The sequence below is a fragment of the Ixodes scapularis genome, unplaced genomic scaffold (assembly GCF_016920785.2).
Source record: "Ixodes scapularis isolate PalLabHiFi unplaced genomic scaffold, ASM1692078v2 PGA_scaffold2__306_contigs__length_199485367, whole genome shotgun sequence".
Classification (NCBI taxonomy): domain Eukaryota; kingdom Metazoa; phylum Arthropoda; class Arachnida; order Ixodida; family Ixodidae; genus Ixodes; species Ixodes scapularis.
The window spans coordinates 190,862,726-190,889,943 of NW_024609857.1; the positions used below are offsets into that span (position 1 = coordinate 190,862,726).

Consider the following 27,218-nt stretch of genomic DNA (forward strand, 5'->3'; position numbering starts at 1 on the left):
CGAGGAATAGCTAGATTATACTCGTTCAATGATATAGTATTCACAAATAACTGAAAAGTAACGACAAAAGTAACGGCGTTACATTTATCGTTACCTCAAAAAAAGGGATAGCACTACAGTTATAAGTTACATTCTTAAAAAGTAACTCGTTACAGTTACAAGTTACCGAAAAAGTTACGAAGTTACAGTAACGCGTTACTACCCAAGACTGCGTTTAATTAAGCAAAGTTATTCCGTCCCTACACACTTTAAAGAGAGGTACCAACATCTTGCGTCGGCGACGGAAGAATGATGGCCCCCGAACAAGCGCGTTGCCGTTGGTTTTATACACGCGGTAGGTTCAGAAATATTCTGAACCAGAACTCACGACGACGGTAGAGCATGGGCTGGTGCTTTCCAGCATACCAAAGACCGATACAAGAGAGAACAAGATCGAGCGGGGTTTCGAAGTCAGATTTTCCACGCATCAGCCGCGTGCAATGCCAACTCCACCACGCACGCGGCATTAATTCCGCGTGTGGTGCAGAGTTGGCAGCGCACGCAGCTGCCACGCGGAAGAACTGCGTTCGAACCCCGCTCCGTCTTGTTCTTTCTTTTATCCATCTTTGGTATCCTGAAACGTGCAAGCCCATTCTCGGCTGTCATCGTGACTTCTGGTTCAGAATATTCCTGAATGTATCGCGCGTATAGAAGCAGCAGTAACACGCTTGTTTGGGGGAAGTCGCTCTTCCGTCAGCGACGCAAGATGTTGGAGACTTTCTCGCTCAGTTTGTAAGAAGTTCGCACTGGTTTTACATTTACTTAACATTTACATTGGTTTTAAACTTTACATTGGTTTTAAATTTGTTATCCGTGACATTCTGGTGGAGGGTCTTGAGTAACATTTACTCGTGCTCAAAGCTCACATGAAGACAACGACTAACGCCCACAGTGAGGATTGAGAACGCAAAAGGACCACAGCGAGCGACCACAACAAACTAGGACATTGACAAAGACAGGACGAAAAACGAGAAAGGACCACGACCGAGACCAATGACCGATGAACGACATACGTCAAATGCCGACAACGACTGAGGACGACGACCTACGTGAACGACCGACTATGATGAGCGACGATGACTATGACAGCCGGCAAAGATGACAGCTGACGACGATAAACAATAACGACGACGAAGGCGACTATGACGACTATGATGGCGAAGAGCAGCGCTAGCGCTGATGACGAACGACGACAAGCACAGACTTCTCACACCAGTGGCGATCACAGTGAAGTGCCCGACGGGAATGTGACCATGATAAACTGTGAGAATGCCAGGATAATCTGCTGTGATGCTCATTACCCTTTTATTGTACATTTGCACACGTGGTACGTTCAGCAATATTCTGAACCAGAACTCACGATGACAGACGATAATGAACTGATGCACTCCAGAATTCCAATGATGGATAAAAACAGAAACGAGACCAAACAAAGTTTGAACCTGGCTCCTCCGCATGGCTGCCGTGTGTGTTGCCAACTCCGCCACACACGCGGCAGTAATACATGGAATACCTATCTATAGAAACAAACAAAAAATTATCTCGGTGTGTCGAAAATGATAAAGGCAAAAAAGACGTACCTCGAAGGGTTTAGTATTGTTCAGTCAACGTTATGCCTCTGTTAGACCTCTGTTAGGCCTGCCTCAAGACTGCTACATGACCTCTAATGTCCCTCAAGACTGGTTACATGAACGCTAGCTTCCCGCAACTGTGCGACATCGCGTGTCCCTTCACGCAGTACAACGATGCTTATCACGGAAAACCAGTTAGAGATTAGGGGCAGGTACCGGAAGATCAAGTGTGTTTACAGCTCGTATAAATGCCATTGTCCCGGGATGTTCATTAATCCCGGCCCTGATGCTAACTGGAATCAGAGTGGCGATGTGGGTGACTTGGTTTATGTTTAAGCAAAATATGAGACAGCGTGCCAAACAACAAGAACGGAAGAAAAAAAAGTACACAGGACGAGCGCTGCTGTTAAACTTATGGATCAAATAAGATTCCCTCTACTCGCGACCACGGTTGTTTTTGTAACGCACAGCTGGACAATGGGGTATACTCATGTCTTGAAAGGGAGAGTTGGGGTACTGATCACCCTTGTACTCCGTGATAATTATATCTCAATCGGAAAGGCGTTTTTGTCCGGTCCACGTATAGAGTTTAGAGCAGGTGCCACATCTCAAAGGGCAACATCAGATTACCGGTGTCGCACTTTTAGTTTTCATAAATTTTGGAGGCAAAGCTCGAGCTCGTACTATCTCTACGGCGTTTCTAGGCGTAATGCGCTGGAACACCCTGCATCTTGGTTTATCGCATGGTCAAATCCCAGTGCTCACGGCGAACGTGCCTTTGTGTTTCGCTATGGTGTCCTTAATAGTAGGCGAGCGGCTGCCTACTGACCTAGGAACAGCCTAAATTATCGTTCTCATGCGTTAGCTTTGCTGTAGAATGTTAGAACGTTTCCCTAAGATGGTGACGACATTTGGAGTTCGATTTGGAGATGTCACCGCGAGTAACGATAACGAAACAGCGCACAAACACGCGGGGACAAGTGAAAGGCGTACTCAGGACGAGCGCTGCTTGTATTCGTGTTTTTGCGCGCTCTTTTGTTGTCGTTAATCATGAATAGTGTTCCCCGTTTCGGGTTATTTTTTCTCTTCAAAATCGGGGGTGTGTTTTTTTTTTCTCAAAGTTTATTTTTTCTGATGATTCGGTGTTTTTCGGTGTGAATTTTCGATGCTGAGCAAAAATCGGTGTTTATTGGGGAACGTCTTGAAGAAACTAGAGCACGAGCTTAGGAATCCCCAGCCTCCAGGAACCATTCGCTTGACTCGAATCATGCGCGTGACCCGAGAAAAAGGGTGTGGTTCCCTTCCCGAATAAAGAAGCAACCTCGCAGATAGTTTAGTGTGGACATCTGTGTTCCCGTTCAAAACAAAATAAAGCCGTAGATAAAGGTTTTCTTTCCGTAAAGCTGGGATTTCTTTTAATTTAAAACAGCTCCGATTAGTTTGTATGTTTTTTTGTTTGAGAGCGCAGCTCTCAGGCGCCAGTTTGCGGCTTGAGCGGCGTCGGCGTCGCCGTCGTTGTTGCCGTCGCCGTCGTCGTCGCCGTCGCCGTTGCCGTCGCCGTCGTCGTCGCCGTCGGCGTAACCGCGCTGTTCATTATGGGTCAATTTTCCCGCTAAATTTAGCGGAAAAATGTCCCCGTAAATCTAGCGAAAAAATTCCCCGCTAACTCTAGTGGAAAAAATTTCCCGCTAAATCTAGCAGAAAAATTTCCCCGCTAAATCTAGCGGAAACATTTTCTCGCTAGACTCCACGCTAAATTTAGCGGACAAATTGCCCCGCTAAGTCTCGCGGAAAATTTTCCCCGCTAAATCTAGCGAAAAAATTTGCCCGTTAAATCTAGCGTAAAAATTTCCCTGATAGATTTAGCGGAACATTTTTCCCTAAATGGGGGGGGCATAGCCTCCTCTCCGTACCTTCCCCTCCTCCTCCTTAAGAGCGGCGTTCTAATTTGGCGTTAAATGGAGTTGTAAACGGATTTCATTTTTTTATTTATTTAATAAACCCTACACGAAGGATAATTTTCGGGGATTATCGGTATTTACCGAAACCGCGCCTCCCTAGTCATGAACCAGCTCGCCCCCATCGCTACTTTAAATCGACACGAGGTTTGCTTGCCGTGCTGTTTCTGCATAGAGACCTCGTTCGCTCAATAAGATGTCGGAATACAGTGCCCCTACCGTATGTGGTAAATACTGTTCATCCAACGCGGCGGTATTGAAGTCATAAAATTGAACATTCGATTCACCGTACACCTGTGAAAATAGCGGGGGAAGGAGAGTAAAACAGGTCGTGGTGAGAAGCGCACCTGAAACAAATGCTTCTAGTCCTTCCCAACTTTAAGTGGGCTTCTCCTTTCACAAGCATGCGCGGCGCGTAAGCGAGCTTTACAGGGGTCAGCGCTGAAACATTTTTCTTGTTTTTGTGGGCTGCCACTATAACGCTATATATATATATATATATATGAAACTGAGAAGAAAAAAACCCTTAGTGAAAAACAGCAACAACGGAAGATTTAATCTTCGACGTTTCGGCCGGAGTCCGGCCTTCGTCCTGAAGAAGGCCGGACTCCGGCCGAAACGTCGAAGATTAAATCGTCCGTTGTTGCTGTTTTTCACTAAGGGTTTTTTTCTTCTCAGTTTTATACCCACGCCTTCGGCCTCCCGCCACCATGCCCGTTATATATATATATATATATATATATATATATATATATATATATATATATATATATATACTGGTGACATTATGTCGTTTTATTTGTTTGTTTGTCTCGATTTTTACTTTGTGTGCCTTATATATGCTCGGCTCAGTTTTTGGAGGAATTTACTGGCTAAGGCATTAGCAAACGAAAAAGATAATAAAGTCATCAAATTGTTGTTGGCGTATTCTTGTTGTTATCGTTTTTTTTTTCGTTTTTTTTTTCGCAAAAAAAAAATATTTGAGTGACTGCTTCTCCCCCGAATTCGGGGTATCGCCACGCTTCAAAGGGACAATAGTGCGTGGGTCGCGAGAGATAGACATGTTTCTCCACCGCATAATATAAGTCGCCGCAGTGCTCTCTAATTCAGTGCTCTGGCAGCCTGGTTTGTTTTAAAAACAAACACACCCTCGGGAAAATAAACTGCTTTTTTTTTTTTTGTTCCCGTCATTACCTTGAACATTTCATAAGCGAAAAACTCGCCTTTTTTTTCTATTCCTAAATTTTAAATTTACGCTTTTTTTTAAGCTAGATTTTTGTTATCTTACGAGGCATACTATTTATGGATAGTACCATATCTATTTCTGTAGATATTTCCTGCCCAAACTTTTGGATTTAAGAATATGTGGTGAAACCGAAGGTACGGGATCGCAGCGACGACGGCCGCCACGTCACTTTTGTACGTGGATTTCTCGCCGCTCGCACATCCGAAGTGCTCAAGTCGGCTATTCTAAAGGTGTTGGTTTTTTGTTCGGTTTTTCATTTTGTTTGTTTGTGTGTGTGTGTTTTTTTTTGTTTTGTTTTTTGATCAAGGTGCACGAAACAAATAAAATTCCGCCTACCTTTCTCTTTGAAGTCAAAAAGCACGTAGTGCAGTATTTAAGGAACGATCCTTTACATTTCTTTGGAATCTATTCAACACTCGTTTCGGAAAGGGAAAGAATATATTTTTAATTTATTTTTCCTCCAAATCTAAAGAAAAAAAATGACGTCACGTGACCTGACGTTGCGTATCACGTGAACCGAAACTTGACACTCAAACCTCACGGTGTCACGTGACCCGACATCACGTGACGTCAATTTCTTCGCCGTATTTAGCGGTGAAATGCACGGACGGACAGGAACATTTGTCTGGTTAGGGATTTCAACTTAAAATATTTTATGTTAAAAAAACACCTTTGTCCAATTTGACTTCAACCAAAGCGGACACGCTGATAACCTTCCGAGAAAAAAAAAACTGAAAAGGGAATTTGAATGCCAGTTTTCGAGAGTCCCCGCGTTCTTATAACGTAATCATTTTTTTTTTTTGTCGTATATTTTTGAAGTGAAGAAATCTTAGTCATTGGTTTCGGCTCGAAATTTGATCGGAGTTCCCGAATTTCACGAGTGTACCTATAATGCTGCATGATGCAAGCCCGTTGTAGAACATTTGAAGCCTCTACTTCGCCGCCAAGCGTTTGGGAGATCCGTTCGCTTCAATCTATGTAAAGGGCTCGACGAATGACGACGCTAAAAATATGTCTCTACCTGGAAAGAAAATACCTGCGCTGTGGCATTGAGCAATATGAGGTATCGTGCTCAGTGACATAACGCGGGCCTTCTTTTATAATGTTCAGACTTTTTTTTTACTCTCGGCATTTGTCGAGCTCTTTACGTAGATTGAAACGATTGGCCCTCCCAAATGCTTGGCGGGAAAGGACACGCTTCAGTTTCTTTTAAACAGGTTTAAAATTATTGGACCAAAAACATCATGTCCATTACGCAATGTTAATTTCAAGATCAGGCAAATTGTTCTTTTTCTCGTTCGGTATGCTTTCTGACTTGATCGTGATGCGTGCGCACTTCCTAGCAGTGAAACATATTTAAAAAGAATAAAAAGTAAATGCAGCTTCCGGATTGATTGGACACGTGCACTGTGTCCTCAGCTGTGTTGCGATCGGTCTCGATCAACGCAACGGCAAATTGCAAAAAAAATACCAGTTTTCTTTTTTCTTTTTTTTTTTTTTTTTGAGGGGGCCGGTGGGGGGGGTCGTTATATTTTGGTTCACCTTAAGTTCAGGCGCAACCGACGTTATGAGTTAATGGCACCAATCAGACAGCATCAAAAGCGCATCATCATGAAATTCATCGTGTCTCTGTTCTTTCATGCTGAACCAATCATGAAGAAAAAAAGGCCATGTGCCCTTCGCTTTTGACGCTGATTGGTTGGTCTTCTTACCTAGTAGCGTCGGCTGCTTTTGGACTGAAGCTGAAACGAAATATAGCGCAGAAAACCGAAAACGAACGCGTTTTTTTTTTTAATTTTTTATATGGTATAATATTAGGGCTTAATTCTTAAGGGTAGAAATTGTGTAAAGACGGAACCGCCCGCCTACACGTTTTGATGTTGTGTGCGCGTGTCTTGCAGGCATCGTTGCTAAGCAAAACAGAATGTCGTCGCACGTATCTTACGTTTCATGTTCTTTATGCTTACAAAATGAAATTAACGTTATAGCGACTCGATCAATTCCGTCTGCTAAAATTTCTGATGCGATTTTACTTTGAGAGCTATTCATCTTTCATCTTTCTGTAGCAAGCCAGAGAAGAACAAAATGTCACCCAATCATATTCTCAGAGCTCTCTGGGCCTTATAATTATTAATTTGTTGAAAGGTACAATGCAGTAGTTCATTTTGTGGCTGCCAGGAAGATCAACAGAATACACGCTACAGCTTTCCCACACTATCGCGCTTTCAGAGAGAAGTTGTTTTAACGTGAAACGTTCGTTGATTAGGTGTTCGGCATTTCGGGAAGCCTAAATAAAAGCGTGACCGCAAAGCTCGACAGTGATTGGTTGACGAGTGGGAGAGGACGAGTGAGGTGCTTGACGCTGATTGGCTAACGGGGAGGTCATGTGACCAGAAGAGTAGGCGAGGATGAACTCGACCACCTGTGCGCACTGAGAGAGATAATAATAATAATATTATTATTATTAATATTATTTATTTTATGTGCCATAAAGCAACCACGCGGGTCTTCACATTGGCACAAACAAGATAAAAAAGAGATACACAACACACGCACAGCATCAAATGTACAAATTAACATGACTACTAATAGAGGGTACATTCACACAAAATGTAACAGTTTCAACTTTCAACTAGACTTGCCAAGTTCCGGCGAAAAACTGGGAGATCTGTGAAAATGTCCAAGCTAGAGGATGCGATTTTATTAAATGAAAGTTGCACACGGGACAGTGGTGACAGTCTGGACATGGATTGAACGTAAGAAACAGTAACATTTCTGGTAACGCGACAAGGAACATGGAAATCAACAGAATTCAGAAGTAGGCTAGCATCAATCCAACCATTTAACCCCCTGTGCAAACAAATAATAAGATCACGCTCGAATGTTCTATTTGACAAAGACCTAAGTAAAACATTATGAAGAAGAAATTGATAATAATAAATAATAAAATCGACGCTGAAAGTGTCGGTCATATAAAATGTGTATCATTCTTTTTTGGGCTGATTCAATGCTTAAAGACTGTGTGCGTGTTATAGGATTCCAGACCACTCTCGAGATCAGCTCAAGAATATAAAAGGCTCTGGAAGATTACCAGGCTTATCGGCCCGATTAGTGGTAGTATCTCTTCATTCTAAAAACAACTATTTAGTGTACAAATGGTACTCGTAAAACTATTTGATGGAGAGTGCCGGCAACATAGGCATCTGCCTTCTGGAAACTGAGAGTATCGCTAAACGTTTATGATGCCGGTTTTGGGGGTTGGGAAACAAGACAGCGCCAGGTTGCTGTACTGTACTGGTCTTGCGTCGGTTCTTTAGGTTGAGATAAGGTCAGGCCAAATGCATGCTACACAAATTCGTGCATGGCACTTAACACGGTCGAACGAATATTTTCAAAGCAGCTAACATGCAGAAATCGCCTTTCGCCCAGCGCAATGAGGGACCCTAATGTTTGGTGTTATGTTCCATCTCGGGAATTTTGTGCGGCGTTGCGAAATGAATACCAACGAACCTGTGACTTCTGAAATATATATATATATTTCTTTTTTTTTTTTTGCATCGCGATATATCCTCGCGTAAACAAAGCATTATGAGAGTCCACGCTCTCGCGTCCGCGTTTTTTTATACCACTGGGCACAACTTGTGAAGTGAGAACTGGCGCCGGCGTTGGGAGCAAACGCCGGGCAAGATCGGACGTCCTCTTTTCGCGATATATCCTCGCGTAAACAAAGCATTATGAGAGTCCACGCTCTCGCGTCCGCGTTTTTTTATACCACTGGGCACAACTTGTGAAGTGAGAACTGGCGCCGGCGTTGGGAGCAAACGCCGGGCAAGATCGGACGTCCTCTTTTCGCGATATATCCTCGCGTAAACAAAGCATTATGAGAGTCCACGCTCTCGCGTCCGCGTTTTTTTATACCACTGGGCACAACTTGTGAAGTGAGAACTGGCGCCGGCGTTGGGAGCAAACGCCGGGCAAGATCGGACGTCCTCTTTTCGCGATATATCCTCGCGTAAACAAAGCATTATGAGAGTCCACGCTCTCGCGTCCGCGTTTTTTTATACCACTGGGCACAACTTGTGAAGTGAGAACTGGCGCCGGCGTTGGGAGCAAACGCCGGGCAAGATCGGACGTCCTCTTTTCGCGATATATCCTCGTGTAAACAAAGCATTATGAGAGTCCACGCTCTCGCGTCCGCGTTTTTTTATACCACTGGGCACAACTTGTGAAGTGAGAACTGGCGCCGGCGTTGGGAGCAAACGCCGGGCAAGATCGGACGTCCTCTTTTCGCGATATATCCTCGCGTAAACAAAGCATTATGAGAGTCCACGCTCTCGCGTCCGCGTTTTTTTATACCACTGGGCACAACTTGTGAAGTGAGAACTGGCGCCGGCGTTGGGAGCAAACGCCGGGCAAGATCGGACGTCCTCTTTTCGCGATATATCCTCGCGTAAACAAAGCATTATGAGAGTCCACGCTCTCGCGTCCGCGTTTTTTTATACCACTGGGCACAACTTGTGAAGTGAGAACTGGCGCCGGCGTTGGGAGCAAACGCCGGGCAAGATCGGACGTCCTCTTTTCGCGATATATCCTCGCGTAAACAAAGCATTATGAGAGTCCACGCTCTCGCGTCCGCGTTTTTTTATACCACTGGGCACAACTTGTGAAGTGAGAACTGGCGCCGGCGTTGGGAGCAAACGCCGGGCAAGATCGGACGTCCTCTTTTCGCGATATATCCTCGCGTAAACAAAGCATTATGAGAGTCCACGCTCTCGCGTCCGCGTTTTTTTATACCACTGGGCACAACTTGTGAAGTGAGAACTGGCGCCGGCGTTGGGAGCAAACGCCGGGCAAGATCGGACGTCCTCTTTTCGCGATATATCCTCGTGTAAACAAAGCATTATGAGAGTCTACGCTCTCGCGTCCGTGTGTTTTATCCCACTGGGCACAACTTGTGAAGTGAGAGCTGGCGCCGGCGTTGGGAGCAAACCACGGGCAAGATCGGACGCCACCTTTGACCCAAACTCCGCCGTGCACTTTAGGATGTTTGAATTATTAAATGGCAGTTCTATCGAATAATCCGTGAACCCAGACCTTTGTCGCAACTTCTGGAGATGCGCTAACTACGTATCGTATTGTTGAAGGTAAATTGAAGAAGTTCTTAAAAAAACTCGAGTTAGAGATTAATACTATAGTCGGGGACAGGTCAAGAAGGAAGTGGAAGCTCCTCCCACCCCTTTCCACTTTAGTAGTGCGAACGCTGGAGAGAAGGCGACCTCCTCTCTACGTTCGCTCCGCTGAAGTGAAAAGGGGTGGGAGGAGCTCCACTTCGTTCTTGACCTGTCACCGACTATGAAATATTTGTATCCCGTGAATCCGAATATCACGTTTCCTTTTTCCGAAGATGTGACTAAATGCGAGAAAACACGAAAACCCTCCGACCAGTCGTTACGTCATAAAAGGATCTTTCGACCGCCAAGTGCGTTTCGCTCGTGTCGGCAGCGCCTACAATTGCAAGCTTGCCAGGTATTCGCCATTTTGTGTTCGGCTACAAACGCAGTGGCGCCACCTACTGGGTATCCCCGGCACACTTCCGGTTCACATATAGTTTCTCATATTCTACTCAGCATTCCTTTATCATAAGAGTGAATTAAGCCTGGCGGTGCTATCAGTGAGCATTTCCAGAAAACAGCGTGTATATTCGATTTCACAAATAGTGCAAAACCCGCGGTCTAGTTCAGAACCGGAAGTGGTTGTCTCCCATTTGCACACTGGCGCCACCATGTTTCAACTCACGCGAGAAAGAGCGAATATGCCCACGCACTAACACCAGTCATGACGTCTTTTTCTGGCGTTTTTGAAAATAGCAAGAGCACGCGTGCATAGAGAGCTTTGACGGGCGCTGAAGATGTGCGAGAGCGCAGAAGCCGAAAACTTTCGATATGACGTCACGCTCCGGGAAAGGAGAGGCTTCAACGATACTTTGAAAATGATTTCCTGCAGCCTCCGTGTACTAAATGAAAAAAATAATCTCAATATTCGTGATACTGGGGGCCAAACGAAAGCGATTTAAGATTTATTTCCTTAACTACAGAACGCCTTCAGTTTCTCTTTAAATATACAGCTTCACAGCCCACTTAATCTCTCGCTAACCTCGTGACCTCTCTCTTCTCTTTTCGAACAGCCGCATTATGAGTGTGAACAGCGCGGACGAGTTCTACAGCATCATGGGAGTGCTCACCCGGGAAATGGTCGAGTTCGGACTCATGGACGCCAACGAGCTCGTCAAGGTGAGCGGGGCACGTGACGTGTAGCACCAATATTCATCTACGTTCCATCTCACAAGTTGTTTTGGGGGCTGACTGTATTTCATTTCACTTCAAGTCCGACCGTAACCGACGCTACGATTCAAATTAGCCAATCAATCAGCATTAAAAAGTGCATCGTCACTGCGCTCGTCGACTGAGGGCGGACTTAAAGCGAAACGAAGTACAGACACTTTTAAAGATGCGCCAGATTACAGCCGCCATTGCTGACCTTTCTTACCGAGATTCCGAGCCACCGAAACGGGCGTGGACGAGCCTCCGCAAAAGGTCAATGCTGGGAAGAAGAACCAAACAGAATCTAAAATTACAAACACCCGACCTACTATGGTAATGATGAAGTGAAGTAAACGGGGATAAGAGGAAACAAAAACCGAAGGTCGGTTATAGCGGCGCCCACGAACAGCCGCTTAAAAGCGTCTATAGACCGACAGACCGTGCACAGACAAGTCGGCGTTTACCCGCACCAGGTGTGGGCACTGCGCGCGCGCAGAAACGCGTTCTCTCTCTTGAGAAGAAGCCTATACGCATGCGCAATACCGACAGCAGCGCCACCGCAGTGCCGTGACGTAAAAGAGTTGAGTCGGTGTATATAGACCGACATGCTGTTTTCAAACAAGCCTGCGTTTGCCCACGCCAGGTGTGGGCACTGCGCGTGCGCAGAAACCAGATTAGCGTGAAGTGAAGCGTCCGCGCATGCTCAGTGCCGTCGACAGCGCCACCACACCTCCGTGACGTCAGGGCCGCGTGTTGGTCAATAGAGCTACTCTAATCATGTGCGTTTAGAGTATCAGCACTCTATTCCGCGATCTCGCGGGCGCCGCCATTTTGGTGTCAAGTACAGTGCTGGCGCGATTGGGGGAGGTTTACGATATGAAAATAAGCCTTTTTGAGCTTGGGATAGGGTGTCGGGAAGCTCGGGCGATATTCTTTTGCTCTGCCGCTGACTGCGTTAACGTCTGTGGAGGACGGAAAAAGCGCTTCCTGCCATCGCAACTATCGCGCCAAAATAACTCTGGCAACACTGATTTTAAGCACCAAGATGGCTCGAGTGTCGTTCCTCTGAAACGTAACTCATTTAGAGGCTCTAGGCTCGTATTCACCTCTAAAACCGTAGTAAAAAAATCTCGGCTTCTCGCGGAACAGTTCTGAATTTCTCCTCGGTGTGTCGAATGAAGATATATGTATGTCCATCTTAGATTATATATATTTCGTGGGATTCACGTGCTGATTCCCTAGCCGCAAAATTGTCGCAAATAGTTGGACTTGTCTATCGTGATCGGCATATACTGCAACAAAATATTATGTTTTTGATTTATAACAGTTTGTTGTTATCCAAGCCTAACTACTGTCATTCAGTCTGAAAATCCACAACACAAAAAGTTTACAAAAAAGTCATGTTTTGAAAAACTGTTCCTAAAGCCACACTGCTCAGACCACTGTACAAAAGACAGTCTGCAAACACGAGCCACCCAAATTGACTCCGTAAGTGTGACGTCATGGGTCCAAACAAACCGTTGCTAGGGTCGTTGTTATGGACAAATACATGGGGCTAGGTTTCGCTACGAAAACACGACCGTTCAAAAATCAGGAGTAGGATTTAAACTTTGAAAAAACACAGATATAGAAAGCTTGAATGTCATTTATGTTTCGACAGAAGTGTGCCGGTAATCGCTTGTTCCTGAAATATCTACGACTGCAACTTCCGATCCTCAAGATGCCTGCAGCAGACGACGAATGCGAGTAGTACGCCGTATGCCCACACGCCCGCCGGCCAAGCCGGCGCCGGCGTCTGAATCGTGTGAATAAAAACAATATCCTGAGATTGCATTTGTTTGAAATATAATGAGTTTCAGAGTGTTATAAAAATTCATAGTGGGGTGCGATGCAAAATATGGTTTATCGAAAGTCCGGTCGTCGATCGAGATGATCGTCTGCTAAAAGATCGCATTGAACCGGTGAGAAAAGCACTTCAGGCGATCGGATGACATCCCAAATTTTGTTTGCGGACTACCTGGTTGTTCACATCGCGTGGAGAAAGATTCTTGCAGTTTCTCCAGATTTCCGAAAGACTCCAAAGCGCGAAAGACCTGGATAAAAAACATAAGGTGAGTTTATTACAGTTTGTACTCGCATCGCGGGTTCGATGGAGATCTTCACCAAAAAAGCACATTCAAGGAATTCGATGTATACCAAGGGAGAAAAAAAAGAAGCGAGATACTGCGAAATCGCGATATACATGCAATTCTCTTATAACCTGACAACCTCAATGATAAAAATAACAAACTACCTACCTCGACGGCGTACGATTTGTTTCCCATGCTGGCCTGCACTACGCCGGTAATGCACTTCAGGTCGTCGTCGTAACTGATCTGCATGACGTGGTGTGATTTGACGGCATTTTCACCCTTCTGAACTAAGCTGGGTTCTTCACAGAAAAAAAGCGCGCATTGCGGATGCCTCTACGGCCATGGCGATGCACTTGTTTTTGTCGCTCGTTTACCGACGCAATTCAATGAAGACGCCCGCTGCAACAGAGGCCAGCAAATCTATCGTGTCGTCTGCTACCAAAGCAAAGCGGGGTGCAATACATCAGAAATGGCTTTCATCGTTGCAATACGACACTGAGACTACAACAATATCTTCATAATTAAGATATCAAGAAGTTAGGTGTCTTACAAAAAAAAAATTATTTACTTATTTGTAAGCAAAAATCTAGCCTCATGTGGAGTGTCCATGCATTAATCCATAGCAACGTCCCTAGCAACGGTTTGTTTGAACCCAGACGCCATGTTGTGACGTAGTCACTTACGGGGTCAGTATCCGTGGTTTGAATGCCACGGTCCAATTATTACTCCTTGAACTCATTGCCATGCGGCATTCGAAGCACGGATCTCACAGTGACTCGAGTTTGAGTCTGTATGCACACCGTCTTTTGTGTGATGTACAAGCAGTGGGACCCCGGCTTAAGAGTTGTGGAAAATGTTCCTTCTTACTTTCACGCATTGTCCATAAAATATAATTTATTACCAATTCCAAATGTACGACTATTAACTTTGTAAGGCAGTTAAACAAGAAGTCGAAACTAAATCATCGTTTTTAAATGAACTAGCTAACTTGCAAAGTATGTGCCATAGTGAGTCTTGGAAAGTTAGCACTCGTAGAACAATCTGCGGGCAAGATATCCTGAAAAACAAACTGCCAAGATTACTAAATGTATTAAGTGCCGAAAATGTAGATCTAATAGATATCACGTTTATAAAATTGCGTAGTTATTTCAACCCCAATCTACTTTTTTGTTTAAAAAAACTGCGTATTATTAGTAAATTTTGGGCGCTGTTGTGCATATGCAGCCTCTTCTCCTTTTTCTGCTTCACTATACCTTAATAGATATCTTTCGTCTGTGTGGTTATATGTGTCCATTGTTGATTCCTTTCTTTTTTTTTTTTTTGAAATGCTGGAAATTGTTTTGTATGTTCAATGTGGTGTCCTGTGACTTTGTCAAGCGCTCCTTGTGACAGCTTTTTCCCCAAGACTCCAGTATCCTGTACGGCGTACCTAATGCAAAACGTAAACATTAAACATCAGTCAACACAATGTGACGGAAGGAACGTACCATTCCCGGATTGCCAAGCTCCCAGCAGCAGTGGTTGGTCTTTCGGCATTTCTAGATGGCTCGCGAAGTACAAACGACTCTACCGCTGACTAAAACCCCCTTTGCGCGGAAAAGTAACGACTTCCTGGAAAGAATGCCGCCAGCTTCCTCGGGACAATCCAGGCGTCGTCATCGTATAAGCCCAAAAGTAAAACAGCAAAAAAAAAAAAAGTATATAGATGATAAAAGTGTGCGCGGTGGCGCATGAGTAATGAGAAACGGCAAAAGCGCGACGTTCATAATTTTTCTTGAAGCATGCTCTTCGCAGCTAATCTAATCATGCTCAGAAAGTGCGCCATGAAAGTGCACTTGTAGTGGTGTTTCCGTGTTTATTTTTGCCTTTCACTACGCTCTTACTGTATTCCAAACCAAGCGTGAGATTGCCCCGAGTTATCTTGGGGCAATTAAAATGGCACGCAAGGTGAGGAGAAAGAGGAGGGAATTTTTTTTCAAAAGCTCGAGTCCGAGCCGTCTTAATCGGTGAGAGAGAGCAAATGATAAAGATAAAAAGAGTTTGCGCAACCGGAAAGAACGGAGATGATGTCTTTACTTTTCTGTTCAAGAAGTTTACCACTAACATAGCAAGCATGGAAAGCTGCGTTCAGGCCGTCTGCGTTGGTTTTATCTGGTGGCACTAAGCGCGGCGTCTCACATATATCTCGTCACGACTTACGACACGCACGTTTTTACAGCGAAGCTGCTATTTGCTAGGATCTGTGAAAAAAATGCGTTCATGTATGTTAACAAAAAACTCCCGTGAGTCAGCCTTGCTTGGCATTATTAGACAGTGAGGTCCTGATCCCTTGCTGTCATCTACGGTCACCGACCTATCTCGGCTAAGAGCGCGCTGTGACGAGGCTGAGGGCAGAACGCGCCGATCTAACCTCCTTTTCTTTCGCTTCCGCGATGCTGATAAAGAGACTTGGGCTCAATCGGAAGAAAAACTGTCCTCGAGGAGTGCCCCGAAAAGTTGGGTTTAGAACTTGCCCATAAGTGACCATAAGGCAATGATCACTTTAGTCACTACGAATTAAATAACGAAGTCGTCTACGTGTCTTCATTGCAGTCATATGTAAATGGTATAGACGTCGTAAAGTTGTCGGAAAGATAACAGCTTCGCTGGTCCTCCATTTCACGTGAAGTCATTTCACGTGAAGCGGATGGGCTCTACTAAAGCCCCTCGATATGTTTGCGTTCGGCTCTACAACTTTTTTTTTCAAGAAACAGAAATTTGCGTTTTTAATGCAGATGTGCATTTTAACGGAAGTCAATTCACATTTCGCGACCGTGTGGAGCGTGGCGTGGCACAAGTGTATAATGTAGCAGAGTTGGCCGTCTGCCAACCAATTTGCCAACCACCTACGCGTGTTGACAAGTGTCGCTCATCGAAACGTTGTAAGTCACCCCCCCCCCCCCCCCCCCCCCCCCCCCACCACCACCACGGTCCGTCGCGTTAACCCGTACGCTTCACATTAAATGCAATTTCGCGTATGGCGGTTTGATTTATAGTTCAAAATACAGCCGTAAATATATTTAATTACTATTTATCTCGCCTTTGTCATTTGTAGTGGTTTTGCTATGTTCGGCGACAGACTAAGAATTAAATGGATACTCAGCCTCTCTAACCTGCGCTTTTTGACATTCGGTGGTCTTTGCTTTGCGCGCGACCGGGTGTATATTTATTTGCTTATTTATTTATTTATTTATTTATTTATTTATTGCACATATATCATAAGGGCCCGAAAGCATTGCTGAGGGAGAAAGCAGGTACAAGAAGATGCAAGGAAAAAACTGTAACAAATGAGCGATAGTGATAATATAAGAAACATACAATCAAACAGCTCGTGAATCATTGGAAAAAAAAATGGTTAGTGATAGCGTTTCGAGAAACATTAGGGTCAGTACGGTAGCCATCAAACCGGGCAGGTGGTTTCATTCTTGTAAGCAGAAAGCTCGCTCTCAAGGCGAAGCATACATTGCATTGTTAACCAATCATAGACTATAGTAGAACGTTTTAGTATTGCGTATGAGAGAAATGCAAGGGCTGTGTGTTTTGCGTTATCGTTGCGTGATCCAGGCTGCGCGCGCGCGCCGTCACCAGTCACCAATTCAAGACGCAGCTATGGGGCTGCACGCACGCTCAGTCTGGAACACGCAACGCTAACGCAAACGCACGGCGCCTGCGTTCGCTCGTATACTCAATGCTATAGACGCTTTCAGCGCGCGCCAGATTGAGCCGCCATCGCCGACCTTCTCTTGTCTTACCGAGATGCCGAGCCACTGAAGCGGGCGTTCCCCTTGCCAGGTTTCGTGCGCTCCCGTTGGGCACTCCGACGTTCCCTTCCTCGCCTACACTCTTAAAATGTTCACGTTGAGCATGGAATCCAACTAATTATGCGACACTCTGTGTATTTACGTAGCTCTAGACACTGCCAAGTATGCTTCTGTTTAACACGGTAATTTGGTTCATTGTAATTACGATGTTGCGAAGTCCTTTAGAGACAAACCAACACTGCGTAGTTTCATTTCAAATCAAGCAGACTAAAATTGCTCTAACATATATTTTTTTTTAATTTTAACCCACCTCCCCCAAAAGACAGAATCGAAAGCATTCCTAACAGAAAAAAGAAAAACAGAAAAAAATAGCGCGCAAAATTTAAGTTTGGCGAACTGTTTTTTTTTTTTTTTTTTGTGTGTGTGTGTTTTTTTTTTTCTGTAAGTTAAGTAACCTAGGCGGAAATGACTATTTTTTGCCTTTCGGGGATTGCATGTTCGAACTTCTTCCTTTTTCTCCCCACCTGTTTATTATTTTTCTTCTTTTTGTGAAACGCTCGAAATAAGGGTCATTACAATAACTGACTTTAAATTTGTTTAATATATTGAATCTATTTTTTTAATGCCAAACTATATTTTGCGCGATATGTGACAAGGTTCGGCAAATTGTGACCTAGTGGAGGATTTATATTAAAATAACTATTTTCAAAAGAATCAAAACTAACGCTTTTTAGTGAACATAAATTCAATAGCGTATCGTAAAAGGGTAAATTTAACACGCATTTAAGTAAGCGACTGTTTTCGGAATTATACGAGGTCAGAATCAATAGGCTACTTTCGTAAATACCAGCGCGCGAAAGCGCGCGCGTTACATAATGGAACCTTTTTTTCTCGAGGAAATGAATGGCATGGTTTCGATTTCAATTTCCCCTTTGGCGAGGTAGTGCATCTCAGCACTGCATGAAAACGAAGTCGGCGCTCGCTCGCATTGCACCCCATTCATCTTCGTGAGAGCCCTTGTTGAAACACGGATCTCCAGTGGCCGTAAGGACCTCCCTGGACTTAACGAGAAGTACGGCCGCCGCGTCCCATACCTTTCTATCGGCCCTGTTACCGCTATAGAGTCTCTCATTACTCTCCCGGATCAAGGATTATTTCAGAAGCCTAGGACACGAAGGAACAGGGTGATCGGCTCTGCTTCATTGGGAGCCCCCAAAAATGTGCCCCAGCATTCTATCCGTATTGGTAGGCGACACCTACGGTATCGTAAATTTCAGGAGAGGATCGAAAATACACATGCAGTGTTTCTGGTCGTGAGAAGATGTCGTCAATTGAGGTTGGCAAATCGGAACCGAAACCGTAACCAATGGATTCCCAAGGTGTTTGGCGCCGCACTACGCCGCTAGGATCGCTTCGATTTTTGCATGAGTAGGGTGCCTACATGTCTGTCTGCCTGAGGGTGAAGACATCCATTGTCGCCCTGAATGTGCCAGCGCGTGACGCTCTGGTGCATTCGGTGCGTGACTTGGGCGGTAAAATGGCGTTAGCCAAAGCTACGCGCTCGAGCTGAGTGACACCGGATTGCGCGCACATCAAAATGCATAAAAAGAACGATTGGGCGGAAAAAGGGCTGAGATGTCACCACACAAGCGCAAGCGCGCGTGTGTATGAAGGCACTATGCATGACGTATATTGTGTCAACTGAAACCCCTTGACAAAAACTTTTTTTTTTTACGAGTACGGCCAATTCTTGTTGTGGAAACGCGCGAGACACGTGCTACGAGCGGGTGCTGCTCCGCCATTCGCTTTCAAGGGCCCCTCATTTCAGTGCTGTGCCTCCATTTGCTTCCGAGTCGCTCAGGACAGAGGCCTCGTGCACTGCCGCATTTGACGCTACTTGCAAGACAAACGCAAACACATCGAGCGGCTTTCGTGTCAACAGCCGCTGCAGAACCCAGGGATCCTGGGTTCGAGCCCCACCCCTGCCCGTTTCGATCTGGATGAGCATCGTACCGGCGTGCGGTCGTGTATCACTACTGCGTGATGCACGTTAAAGACCCCAGGCTAGCGGTTGTACCGCACTGGCTAAATTTCTCATCTACAGCTGGGAGACTCGTCGCCCCTGTGAGGCAGACCAAGTTCTAGGCTGTATAAACACACACACAACCCAATTTTTTTTAAACAGCCCCATTCCTCCAAAGTGTGTTCTATAAGTGCATCATAAATTACCAATACGGGCGCGCTGCTGGTCGCTAATATGCCCTTTCGGTGTAGTTTAAACTACTTAAAACAAGTACTGAATCAATCCTTTATATGCCAGACACGCAAAAAAAAAAAAATGTAAGATGTAAACATTTTCGGGCGGCTGTGTTTTGGCTACTCAACTGTATTATCAACGTTCAAGACACGCGCATGACAATATTCGAGCTATCATAGGAGGCCTTACGAACAAAGTATATTTTTCGTATTATTTCTCCAAAACCCGCTTCCTGAGAACAAATAGGTTAGAACATTAAATATAAAAAGGCCATTTGTTTAAATTTATTTTGAGCTCGCAAGATTTTTCAATTCCTCCTCTATTTAGATAATGTTACTTTCGTCCTTACTAAAAAAAAATATTTCATTGCCTTTAGCCAATGCAAAAATCTAACTCAAATTTTTCTGGAGATATTTCAATATTAATAGAAAAACTCAGTTAGGTTGCACGACCGAGTTTGTCAAATCTTGTCGAATATCATCAGAGAGAAAGTTTTACTTTTTTTATAATCAAAACGCTTATAAACTGGTAAATTGATTTAGCATAATACTGTGTATTCAAAGAGTTTTTCAAAAACGTTTGAGCGCATTAGCTGAGGCAACAAGGAAAGGGAAGGAGATCAAACATGCGATTCCCGATAGGTAAGAAATAAGTCAGTTTCTGCCTTGAACGCTACAATGTTGCTTAACTTAAAAAAGAAAAAAAAAATTCCATCGGGCTTGCCGTTTGCACTTTTTTTTTTATTAGAAAAATGTCTTCAAACAGTTTTCTTTTTCGTAAAAATTACAAATTGTACTTTATTAGCGTGCCGGATTTCAAATGAAGTCATCCACTACATCACTACATGTCTGTCGCACCAGTTCCGTAAACAATAAAAAAAAAACCTGTCTTCTAAGCAGCCCAGCCATCACCAGTGACGTAGCACATAGAACTCTTTTTATAGTCTATTTTCTCTAATGCCAAACGCGTCGGCATTACTTGCCTGGTTTCTCCAGAAAACAATTCACGTCAATCATCGTCTGGGTGGAACTATCCTGCACTTGAATGCTTGCTCCGATACTGCGCGAGCCGGCAACAGAGTAGTTCTTTATTGCGAATGAGTGCGGCAAGTACTGCCACCGAGCTCAGTCCTAAAAAATGGAAAGCAAAAATGTGGCCTATGTGCTACGTTCTACCGCAAACGAAGGAGTGGTTTAGGCAAAATATACTTCTAAAGCTTTTACGGCAGCGATGCAGCACACGGTGCAAGAGACTTGCTCATATCGTCGAGTTCAGCCGGTACTTCGTTTCAGCTTCGGTCCGAGCGCGGCCGATGTTAGGGGCCGAAGGGCCAATCAAACTGCGAAAGAGGCACAAGGTTATGAAGTGCCCTCTGTAGTTGATAGGACCAGTCGGGCCGTCTCTCTGTGCACTGGTTCTCCGCAGGTATAGTCAAGCGCAGAGAGCACGCCATGACGTTGCGCTTTTTACGCTGTTTGATTGGCCCTTCGGCTCATAACATCGACCGCGCTCGGACCTAAGCCGACACGAAGTATAGCTCGTCCGAGGTCGGGGGAACAGGTCATTCCTACACCTCCGTGTCGCGCTCAACCAGATAAACAGCCCTCAAAAAAGTACTACCGCAGAGATTGTGCTTCTCAGTACAAGTGGTTTCAGGACGAAACAATGAAGAAACAGCAAATGCCGCAGTGGGTGAAGGCAAACGAAAACAGCGTTTTTGGCCAAATGCCCGACCGTGTAGCCAATGCCAGACGGGAAGCCATTCCTGAGATGGCACTGAATCGCTCCGTTACGCGTAAAAATTCGGGGCAGTCACTAAGAAAAGTCACATTTGAAGTTCGTGTTATACAGCATATGTCCGGTCTGCTTTTGGGTGAGTACAGACAGCGCGTGGCTAGCAGCAAATGTGAATACAACGTGAAGGCGTCAAAATGGCGTCGTGGTGTTGCCAGTTCCCGCTTGTGTACAGGGTGTCACAAAAAGATTTTACAGCGTCTTTTTTACCGCAAAAATAACCTAGACATCGCTAAACGCTCCTTTTCTGCCCAAATATAGCGCTAAAGGTCACAACCAGATGCCAAAGCTGCAGCCCGATTTGATACCTTATTCAAAAGTTATAAGTGATTTTCTGAAAATTTCAATTTTTCGAATACATGGGGCTCTGTCTATAGCACCAGAAACCAAAAACGGGCAAAAATAGGCTCCATTCTCCTATTGAAATTTTCAGAAAATCACCTATAACTTTTGAGTAAGGTATCGGATCGGGCTGAAGCTTTGGCATCTGGTTGTGACCGCTAGCGCTACCTTTGGGTAGAGAATGAGCGTTTGGCGATGCCCAGTTTATTTTTGTGGTAAAACAAATACCTGTAAATTCTTTTTTGTGACACCCTCTACTCTATCTTAGGCTTTTATGTTTGCTTTCTTTCTTTCCTTCTTTCATTTTTTTTTTTTTTTTTTGCGAGTGCTCGTGATAGAAAAGCAAAATATAAAATCCAGGCGCTCGCGCTTCAGCTTTTGCATCTGTTGCAGGCAACTTTTCAAGGTTGCGTTACTGCGAAACGGTGCGCTTAATTCTTGCCCGCTCCCCATCGCGCATGCGCGGCACCGGTGGAGAGCCGCTAGGGGCGCTCCGGTTTGTTTGTAAACATCCGTTGGTGTATAGCATACGGACGAAATAAAGTGGGTGACTTCCGTCTGCTGCGGAACAAAGTACCGTGAAGCGAGAACCAACGAATACTTTAAAGAACACACGTTCATTACTTTTATAAGCATTTATGGTTACGCTCAGACACATTGGAATGCCCATATATCAATGCGTATTCAACGCTGCACTCCGATGGCGCAGGTGCGGGATCCAATCCACAGCTGCGAAATTGAAGTACAAACATATGGTTATCCTCGCCCGGTGTAAACATCGCTGCCACAACATTTTGCAAGGGGAACAAATAATTGGATTGGAACTTGACACGAAGAGAAGCGAATGACATACCAAGCGCATTTCGGACATATTGGGCATGTATTTTCGCCCTACCGACAGAAAAAAAAAATGTATATATATATATATATATATATATATATATATATATATCCAATTCAAGCGTAATTAATTGTTAGTTTAATAAAAAAAAACGAAATCACCGTTGTTCTATTTTTTTTTTTATTTTTGCGTGTTATCAAGCAATCTGTGGGAACATCGCTCCACACGTGATTCCTCTAAGCCACGATGTTTCCTACGCCGCTAAATTTTTTGTTGCCTGTATGAGCGTCCAAGCGGGAATCGGGTTTCGCATTTTCCCCATAAGATTATCGTATGGGTTTCGCAATCTTCATCGTGCACAAGAATAACGAGGAATTTTTAAAACGCTTTGTAATTACATTTGCCAATCAAAATTTTAAACTGAATACAAGTGCTTCTCTGCTTTTATGTCAAGATAATTTATCGTTTTTAGGAGGGGCGTACCATATTGATTTGCAATTTTTTTTCTGTAGATACTGCTCACTGATAGGTCGGCACATATCTTCACTTCCTCAACAGACTCCCCATGTAGCTGGACTCCCTTGGACCACCTGTGTGGTAGCCACTCCATATCATGCTGAAACCACTTTTCGAAGTGCCTCACACACACGCCTGTACAGCTGCTTACAGCTTATCACTGACTGCAAAACGGCGTCCTCGCAGGAGCTTCTTTGTGCCATCGAACAGGTGACAAACACTCGGGGCTTGGTCAGGCCATACGGCCCATACCCGTGCACGATCAAACGTCCGACTGGGCGTTGTGTGCGTTCACGTGAGGCCGTAATTGACCGGAGCCTGCGCGGGTTTTGCCGTATCTCTGACACACCATACGACCTGTCGGACATCTGATCGTGCACGGGTATGTCCTTACCAGGCCTCGCGTGGTTATCGCCTGTACGGTGGCATGAGAAAGCCATTTCGCGGTCATTGATAAGCTAGAAGCAGCCGTTTAGGTGAGGTTGTGGGGCGCTTGCAAAAAGTGGTTTCAGCATGGCATGGAGGGGCTGCCACACAAGTGGTGCAAGGCCATCCGGCTCCGCAGAGAGTCTGACGAGAAGTTGGACATACGTACCGAGCTCTCAATAACTGGTATATGCAGCGGAAAAAAAATGGTAAGTTAATATTGTACGCTAACAAAAAATATGTACCTCACTATTTGTTTACATGTTATGAGCGGACTCCGTCGTCTTCTACTTGAAGTAAAACTAAGACGGAGCGAATTTGCCTTCATTAGACATCAAAAGTTTCCCGTTTGCGTTCATTCGCAACATTTATTATTTTAATGTTCCCGTCAAGTAGCGGTTATGACTTCCCCCTTTATCGCGTTTGTTTCTGGTCAGGATTATCCTCGTAAAATTTGCTTACTTAAATGTCGTACGAACCAATTTTTCAACGCCCCGTTGCAGCTTTCCATTACCGAGTGGAACACTCTGCCCCATTATACTGTGGAAATTACAGATAAAAGAAAATTCAAAACATCATGTGAATTATTACTTTTCGGTGCTCGTGAATGATGCATGTGTGCATGTGAATTTATTTCTTTGAATATTTATCGACATTGCTGCAGTTTTTTGTTTTTTTTAATCTTGGTCGTTATTGTACTTTTTGGTGCAATAAGTGTGCTCTTGCATGCTGTATTTTGCGTTATCAAATTTTATGTCTCTCCTCATACAATGCCCTAACCAGGCGACTTGAAGTAGGTTAAATAAAATATTTTTTTTTAAAAAAGCGCCAAGACGTGCGCGCTTACAGCTCGGGCCACGCCCCACGCACTGTGCTAGCGACAGGTTTGCCGGTCCTCTCATCATACGCTTCCGAATCTTACCGATCTTGTAAAGGATGTATAATAGGTGCGCTAAATAACAGGTAGCGAGCAGTTGGGAAAGTATTTTTTCTCTCTACCAGGAAAAATAGTCTGCATTTAGATTGTTTACATATAGCTTTGCGAATTTTATATATTTTTACCAAATCCTTTTTCACCACAAATCACAGCCCAGAAATAGAGGTATATTAAATTTCTGGAACAAAAACAAAACAATATCAAAAGCGAGTCTTTTTTTTAACATTTGCTGGAAACAGTTGCCTCAAAACAAGCGTTCTGATTTTACCTTTTTTGTACGGATTTAGTATGCATTTGTTACATCACGCAATAGTTCAATTTATTTTTGTGGAAAACGTTCACTCTAGGGTATGTCGATGTTATAAGTATCGCAGTCGAGTATAAACTTGCTTTCTGATTTTTTGGTTCAAATTTGTTGTCCGATGGATTAAAATGATCATTGCTTATGGAATATCCAACTTAATTTCAGTCTTGAAACTTTACGATGCTTTTTCAATAGCAAAACATTCTTGTTGTGTTTATGAAACTAGATGCTATATTAGGATAAAGGCACTTTCGTTTTGTAACTCAGAATTCGCTAAAATTGTTGTCTGCATTATTGTGCGCTGAGATTTTCAGACCAAGTCCCAGGTGTCGCTTCTGGCCGCGAAACCATGATAAGGGTCTTTACGAAACTCCGGCTTTTAGGTATGGGTTCGAGTAAGGATTTCACTGAAACATGCCCACAGCAAGAGCTAGGCACCGTTAGCGCAGTTTCCTTTTATGGGGAAAGGCTGTTTACGTAAGGCTGTTATGCACCGCATGAAAAAAGTAATCACACTTTGCGACTAAAAAAATACTATGACCAAAAAAGCATCTATTTTTGTGGGCAACTATAAACCGACACGCGGAGCGGCTCTGTTTACCAACACGGCCGGAAGGTCGCGCATGCGCGGTAGCTATGTGGGCAAAAGCAGCCCGGCTCTCCGTGTTTTCGCCATTGCGCTCTATGGCGTGCGCTCGTCGTTGACGTTGTAGGGGCGCTTGTATCTTTATTTCTGCGTCGTATTTCCTCACAACGTATGTCGTATGCTGTGCCCGACTATTTGAGCTCGTTGCCCGAGCGTGAGCGGCAGCGGTATCGAAACAAACTGTGCGTGGGCGGCGTTGACTACGAGGATCCTTAGGCCGTATAAACAAGACCTGCTGGACTTTCGACGTAAAGTTGCTGCCACCGACGTCGATGGGTCACGTCGTCGTTTATTTAGTTTTCGCCAAGTCAGTTCACGCCCGACACGGTGCAGGCGTACACGTCTCTCGAGGTCTACGATTACTTCGAGTTGGTTTCCGCACTGCCGGCGGGATCAGCAGCCTGTGGGTCCGCGGAAGTGTGTGTATTCATTAATTGATTAAATACACACAGCGTCTTCAAGTTAAGGTATGATATTTTCCCTGCCCTCATGACCACAAGGCATGACAAGCAGTAACGCTTTGTCCGTTCTGAAGTCTTGGCGGTAACAGGTTACAAGTAACGGCGTTGTTGGTAACGCGTTACTTTTTTCAGTAGCGTAGTAACCTACTCGTTACTTTTTCGACACAGTAACGGGTAACGTACTTATGTTACTATTTCAGGTAACGTAGTTACTTTACTCGTTACTACTTCCTAAGTTTTAAAGAAATTACACTTCAATTTTTTACGTGTTTTAGGCGTCCCATGATTTTCTGTGCTTTTTTTCTCGTAAGTATTTAGGTGAAACCGTAAAAGAGATAAAGTAATCATGTTCAGTTTCTGCATGAACATAATGTTTCTTGATATATTTATTACCTGTATTGTCAAAACCGTAAAATGTGTTAAATCATAATTTAAAAAAGTAACGCAGAATCAGAAGTAACGTGCGTTACTTTTTATCGGTAGCGGTAACGCGTTCCTTTTACTTTTAGGTAACGTAGCTCAGTAACGCGTACCTTTTATTTGCAAGTAACGAGTAACGTATTTCGTTACTTTTTTTCGGTAACGCCTACAACACTGCCGTTCTGTCGCCGTTCCCCTTCTGCTGGGTAGCACGGGCGTAGCGAGCCTCCGACGAGCGCTTGGCCGGTGCTTTCTGCGCGAACACCATGGGAACAAAATCCGAGTGGTCTCGATCAGACAACGGTTTCCCTGCACATAAGCAAGTCTCGGGACGGAGATTGAAATGGAAGCCGCACTTGCCTTCAAGAAAGTGTTTGCCGCACAAACGGTAGTTCGCGCGAGGCGACCATACTTTTTGATCCACGGATATTATCCACCTTCTATGCCTTTCAGAGTCTGCCGGGAACTTGTGAAAACTTACTCCGCTGCTCTTCTTGTAGATTTCGGTGCAATTAACGGCAACATAGCTTCGCGGCATGCTGAAATGCTATGACGCCCATGCGAAACGTGCGCGCTTTTGCCCACACCCCCCGGCTCCGGCGCGATCGCAGCGCCGCCGCAGCTCCGTGACGTCAAGCCCGCGTGTCGGTCTATAGACACTGACGTTGCAGAGATCGCAGCCTTTTATTGGAGCGTTGATGCATGTCACATCAATAGAAACATGCGTACTCAGGAGAATCAACAACCACTGAAGATGAGCTGAAATTAGCGCAGTTGAAGCTGTGAAATCTTTGGGTATTGATGGGTCTCCGGTATTTTATCTGAAGGTGCGAGACACGCAACTGAAGAAACGATTTAGGCTTTGTGATAAGGTTCCAGTTAAGTATACGGTGGATTACGAATCGTGTACACGAATGCGTTTAAATCTGGTTTTGGCATAAAAGTGGTGAAGCCAGATGTGAATATTTCATCCATCAACACGATCCCAAACACTTACATTAACACGATTTCCTCGCCTCACGCTAAATATTTTTCCAGTTTTTTTTTTTTTTTTTTTTTTGCTTTTTTTCACGCAGATGTTTGTTGCCGGGTGCAGAAATCGTTTCTAGTGTCCTCTGCTAAAGATAGCATGAAGTTATCTCAGTAAAGAAGGAAGCTAAACTCCACAATCGACGTATCCTTCTAACATTTATTAATGATCTTATGTG

General features: G+C 44.4%; 1 protein-coding gene across 1 annotated transcript in view; it reads left to right on the forward strand.

Moving 5' to 3' along the window:
- Window positions 1–27,218, forward strand: part of LOC8026531 (flocculation protein FLO11) — an 80,405-nt gene that overhangs the window by 34,785 nt on the left and 18,402 nt on the right. Inside the window, exon 7 of the mRNA XM_029976671.4 lies at window positions 10,999–11,104. Within this exon, the coding sequence (XP_029832531.3) occupies window positions 10,999–11,104 (106 nt within the window). The remainder of the gene's footprint in view (window positions 1–10,998; window positions 11,105–27,218) is intronic.